This window comes from Nymphaea colorata, chromosome 7, assembly GCF_008831285.2.
Source record: "Nymphaea colorata isolate Beijing-Zhang1983 chromosome 7, ASM883128v2, whole genome shotgun sequence".
Lineage (NCBI taxonomy): Eukaryota > Viridiplantae > Streptophyta > Magnoliopsida > Nymphaeales > Nymphaeaceae > Nymphaea > Nymphaea colorata.
In genome coordinates this window covers 6,776,676-6,782,996 of record NC_045144.1, presented here as the reverse complement: position 1 = coordinate 6,782,996, position 6,321 = coordinate 6,776,676, and the positions used below count along the sequence as shown (strand labels likewise).

General features: G+C 37.5%; 1 protein-coding gene across 1 annotated transcript; it reads left to right on the top strand.

Moving 5' to 3' along the window:
• The first annotated feature begins 508 nt into the window (after positions 1 to 508).
• LOC116257703 (receptor-like protein 7) lies at positions 509 to 3,517 on the top strand. The gene has a single exon (XM_031634658.1). It carries the CDS (start codon positions 509 to 511, stop codon positions 3,515 to 3,517), a length of 3,009 nt encoding a protein of 1,002 aa, XP_031490518.1.
• The last annotated feature ends 2,804 nt before the right edge of the window (positions 3,518 to 6,321 follow it).

Sequence of the window (6,321 nt, the reverse complement as noted above, 5' to 3'; positions counted from 1 at the left end):
CTGCAAGTCTAATATGCGTCAACTAGCACAGTGCTTCCATATGATCGTCATCGTAATTAGCACAGGAGCGTGGCGTGCACGGACGGAACTCAAACAAGGAATTGGTCACGACACAAAGCTTATTTCCAACTAAACCAATAATGATGTTAGATGCGTTGATGTACACTCTAGAGTTGAAGTTTTTGCCTGTTGTACCGTTAAATAAACAAGCAACTTTTCACCTCATTGATTCTGTCTCTTTCAAAGACTTAAAAGATCACCTCTCAATTCATCCTCTTTAAATGCATGCCTTAACGAGACACTTCAGTACTACACACAGCTTAATCAGTGGAGACTGGAGAGAGAGAAAGAGGGGAGAGGTTTCCCGTTTTCTATCACAACACTTTTGGTAATTTTATGTTCGTTGATAGTTAGCAAATGAAATCATGCGTCCTGACCAATCTCTAATTTCCCTGCACAGACTAGAAGAAGTTGCAGACCTGCAGTGTTGCCGACGTTGCAAACAATAATGGGACGTTTGCTACTGCTACTGCTTCTCTTGGTAAGCATTGTAGATGGAGGTGCAAGTGCTTCGTGCGTCAGTAGTCAAGCCTCCATTCTGCTGCGTATCAAGGAGGATCTCCACCTATCCAATGGAAGGCTAAGTTCATGGGGTGGAAATGAGTCTGACTGCTGCTTGTGGGAGGGAGTTGAGTGTGATTCCCACACTGGATACATCATTGGCCTTGAACTTCTTGGTAATGATATGGGTATTGAGAAGAATTGGAAGCATGATATTGCAGGATCAAGAATACCTCCGGCTGTTTTTGATCTCCACCTGCTCCAGTACCTTGACCTCAGTGGTTGTGACTTCAGTTTCTCTACTATACCTTCACAACTCGCTCAGCTCACCCACTTGACTCATCTCAATTTATCCAATAATTGGCTTTTAGGCAAGGTACCTGACAAGATTTCAAGCTTGTCTAATTTGGTTGCTTTAGACCTTTCCCATAATGGCCACTTGGAAATACATGATCTGGAAGGCTTTGTCGAGAACTTTAAGCAATTAATATACCTCCACTTGGATTCTGTCAGATTCAATCTCAGCAACTTGCAAGAGTGGGGAGCCAACTTAGCATCGGCATTGCCCAATCTACGGTCCCTTAGTTTAGCTTCTTGTGATCTTGAAGGAAGCCTCACCCCTCATATTTTCATGCTCCCACATCTTCAAGCTCTTGATCTATCATACAATAATTTTCATGGTGAATTAATGCCATCATTTTTTCCCCCGGAGAGCAAGCTTCAATCTTTAAGAATAAATTCGAACAACTTGTCTGGCCACCTACCAAATGAAATTTTTGAACTTCCTCTCTTAAAGGTTCTTGATGTGGGGGACAACAAGTTATTGAGGGTTTCATTACCTACCAAATTACCAACGAGTAAGCTCGAAATTCTTAGATTTAATGGCATTGATTTCTTAGGAGATCTTCCTGTTTGGATTGTTAACCTTACATCCTTAGTAGAGTTAAAACTTTCTTATACTAATTATTTCGGTAGCCTGCCCATCATGATTGGTAATCTTGGACACCTAGTTTTATTGGATCTTTCTAATACCGGTCTGTCAGGCAATCTCCCTTTCTCAATAGCAAATCTCACAGCTTTAACTTACCTATATCTAAGACAGACTAGATTGTCAGGTTGCATAGACTCATTATTATTTGCCAACCTCACTCGACTAACTTACCTTGACCTTTCTAAAAACAGTTTGAGTGGATTCTTACCATCTTTACCTCACTCTGTCGATAGTGTCAAACTCAACAATAATAATTTTAGTGGCCCGATCCCAAATTCAATCAATCTTACTAATGTGGGAGGCTTAGACCTTTCTTACAACTCCCTTGTAGGAGCAATTCCTCCTAGTTTATTCCAAGAACCATCTTTTGCACAATCTCCACTTGAATACCTTGACCTTTCAAACAACAAATTTGATGGCTACCTTGACCTTGGGATTTTTGCAGACTTCAAAAACCTTCGCATATTGTCACTTTCTAGAAATAATTTGACTATAGGCGTTGACAACCCCACCCTTAGTTTTCCACGTTTAGAATATTTGTGGTTGGCCTCTTGCAACATCAACCAGTTCCCCCGATTCCTTCATTACCATAAGTCCATTGTTGAATTGAACCTCTCAGAGAACATGATCACTGGAGAAATTCCAATATGTTTAAATGTTGAATATTTGAACATATCTCACAACATGATAAGAAGCGTCGGGGTTATTCTTGACGTTCTAACTGTTGATTTGAGCTATAACATGTTGAATAGCGTCCCAAATTCTCAGCCTTTTAACAGTTTGGGGTATCTTTCAATCAAGAATAATAGTGTGATAGGAGAAATACCAGCTTTCTTGTGCAACCTCACTAAACTTTGGTTGGTTGACTTCTCAAACAACAAGTTCAGCGGCCAGATACCTACTTGCTTCTTCAACTTGGGAATAAGGATAGTCAAGCTCCAGAACAATCAATTGCAAGGACAAATCCCAGAGCTTACTGACAACACAAGATGTTCATTGGAAGCACTTGATTTAAGTGACAACAGGTTAGAAGGTCATATCCCTAAATACCTTGGTCACTGTGAAGGGCTTGCGTTCATAAATTTGGAGAAAAATAGATTAAGTGGTGACTTCCCTTCATGGCTTTCGAAGCTGCCAAAACTAAGAATTCTTGTGTTAAGATCCAACTTTCTAAATGGTGCTATTAACTTCTCTTTTGACGAGAGCGCTTTCCAAGAACTGCTCATGCTTGACATCTCCACCAACCAATTTAGCGGAAGACTTCCAATGAGCTTGTTGTTAAGTCTCAATGCAATGAAGACTTTCAACATCTCCCATGCTCCTTGGGATGGGGCTTCCACTCTGGGTTTTGGTACAGCATGGGAAGTGGCAATGGAAATCAAAGGAGCAACATTAACTTACCAAGATGAAGTTTTGTTCCTCATGAACACAATTGACCTTTCCAACAACGACTTTGAGGGTGAGATTCTTGAAGAGATTGGAGACCTTAAATGGCTCCAAGCACTAAGAATTTCGAGCAATAAGCTTAGCGGGTCAATTCCAAAGACCTTTGCTGGCCTCCAAAAACTAGAATCATTGGATTTATCTCATAACCACCTTTCAGGTGAAATACCAGAAGAACTTACTAAACTTAATTTTCTTGAGTACCTGAATCTGTCATATAACAACCTTGCTGGAAGAATCCCTCAATCATCACAATTTTTCACCTTTGATGATTGGAGCTTCGAAGGGAATCCAAATCTCTGTGGCCCTCCACTCTTGCTGCCCTGTGAAACCAATGAGAGCACCACATCTATTCCTTTTCTTGTACTGAAGCAAGCAAATGAAGAGAGAATGTGGAAGTACACATCGGTGGCACTAGGTTTTGGTGCAGGTTTCGGCACAACAATAAGCTTCTCTTTTTTCCTGAATAATGGAAGGGGCTTCAATATCTTTTGGAGAAGCTGCTACTGGCCTTGGGCTTAATCTAGATGCAGCATCATGAAGGTTTATAGTAGAAGCTGGAGGCAACACAGGAGAGTGACAGAGGTTTTCAGGCAGCTACTTTTCCTTCAGATTGTTGCAAGTGCGCCTCTGACACAATTAGAAGTTCAGGAAAACCTGGTGGTTGACAAAGCTCAACTTTATAGCTGTTTAGCCATCTATAAATGTAAAAGCCAAGGAATGTTGACGTATTGGAAACTTATTGTCTTTTTTTTTAGAAGTTCAGAAAACCTGGTAGTTGACAAAGCTCAACTTTATAGTTGTTTAGCCATCTATAAATGTAAAAGCCATTGCCTGTTGACGTGTTGCAAACTTATTGTCTTTTTTTTCGGTGGCATATTGCTTTCTCATGTTGTATACGAGGATTCTTGTGTTCATTGTTCTTGTATGTGTTCATATTTTATGAAATGTGTGAAACAAAACTAAAGTTGATTGTCCTTCCTTTCTATTGTTAAACCAGAATGAGTCATTGAATATTTTCCTTTCTTTTCACCAAAATATAAGTCAAAACTATCCACTATTTTCTTCGTTCCTACGAGTGAAAGACCGGTACTTTGTTAGTCAGTTACAAGAATTTCTTTTTGAAGTTTTGAGTAATAACATTAATTTTTATCAATTTCTATTGCCGTTTCAAATTTCCATAATTTTATAGCAACATCATGATCATTTGAAGCATGATGCATATAGCGTCTCGAAATTAAAATATTTCAGAAACACGTGATCCATTTTATAAATTTACTTAGCAAAATTACTCCGATGCCAACCTAATTAATTAGTACTTTACAAAGAAAATTGTGTTTCCTTTCTGGTATCATGTACTATTTCAGTTTGCATGCCAACCTGCATACAATAATTACATATTTGTCCAGCTCAAAAATTTATTTTTAATAATTTTAGGATCACCAATCGGGAATGGAGGTTGTACTACATAACATGGATGCATTTTTTATATTTTTAAATATATTATTTTTGTCACTATTATCCTTCTATGCGTAGCCCGTATATTCTGAATCAAGGTTTGACCATTTATTGGGTCATCTCTTGAACCAGGTTTAGATTTGCATCTAATTGCAAAACTGCACATTTAGGCTTGAAACTAATAAGAATCAGCTTGAACTTGATCTGTTTGTAACACTATAGTTTGTCCAAGTAGTTAAGTCCGTATCTTTTGGGAGTTCCAAACCATTTGTTATGACCCATGTGTAATTGGATGAACACTATCTTGGATCCATTTATCACTCCCCCTGTCCCTCTCCTCCTCAATCCCTCGACACTTTCTCACCTTCGCCTCAGCTGCCCGACCTAACCCAATTCATGCATTTAATTGGACAAACATTTGATTTGCATCCGACATTTGACCGAACTATTTTGAAAAATTTGGATATAGAAAAAAAGTTAAGAAATGTTATCTGATTAAATTTGGAATTTTATACAAGATTAAATTTGGACTTGTATACAAAAATACATAAGTATGCAATCGGATTCAAATTCAGACTGGATTTAGTTTTAAACAAATATCATAAATCCAGTGACCTTAAGTTAGCCGGGTTTGATTTAAGATGAGAATTTGGATTTGGATGTAAATTTAAATATACGATCTAGATGGTCAAAACAGCTTTTGTACTCTGATACAAATATGATTTTTTTATTTGTATTTGAATTAGAATTGGAATCCGAATATGGGAACATCCGAAAACATAGACATGGTTAAGAGTACATCTAACTCAAGTCCGATCCATTGACATTTCAAGTGGCAGCCCCTATTTTGTAGTATGTGTGTGGTAGAACATGTGTTGTTTGGATTGCTCTTGTTATGTCTCTAAATGTTTTTATCAATGTTGTAAAAGGTGTATTGTATAGCGTATCGGTTGAGTTGACCTTTAAACTATATTGTAAATGTACGGTAGTGTATTGTAACATTAATTTTTTAATTACAAAAAAATTCTAAAAATAAAAAATCCAAAAAATCAAGAAAAGTTGATATCTCTAGCCTCTCATACATGCACCATGATATCAAATGGATGGATGGCCAGCTGAGGGAGATACATTGTTGAAGTCAGTCGGCTGCGTCTGTGGCTCGATGTTTTCTTTTTATATTTATTGTGTTGTTGAAAAATGTCACAAATAATTCGTTAGTGCAAATGAGAAAGAGGAAACAATAGAAGGAAACTTTATTGTTGATCGGGAGCTTCGTTTTGGTCGATGTCGACATAAAACCGACAACTTTTAGGTGGCATGAACAGGTGAACTTGAAGAGATGGTGCCTCATATATTATATCCATATTGCGTGAATGCACATGCCATTTTCTAGTATATCGATAAATCCACGGGTATATATTAATTTGCAGCAGAAGGTCATCTCTCTCTTTCAATATAATATATATATATACATATATATATATATATATATATATGTGCACGACTCTTGAGTCTCTCTTTTTTTTTTTGTTTCAGCCGGTGTGAAACTAGGATTTTTTTAAGCACAAGTTAAATGGTAGTATATATATATGCACGACTGTTTTTTGTTTCAGCCGGTGTGAAACTAGGATTTTTTCAAGCACAAGTTAAATGGTAGTACAACTTATTTGAATTAAAGTTTTATTTTTTTTAATGTTATTTGAGATCAAACTAAACTCAAATCTTAAAAATACATTAGGCAACTAAAATTTTTTAAATTTTTTAAATTTTTTTAATGTAAACTTTTTTGGGTGGAGCCACGGCCTAGGCCGCTGCTCTCCCTCCGCCTCTGCCGCCAGGCACAGTTCCATCCCACCGGATGTAGTTCC

Excerpts from the sequence above, each read along its gene's own strand:
- LOC116257703 (XM_031634658.1), top strand. The coding sequence starts at position 509 with ATGGGACGTTTGCTACTGCTACTGCTTCTCTTGGTAAGCATTGTAGAT.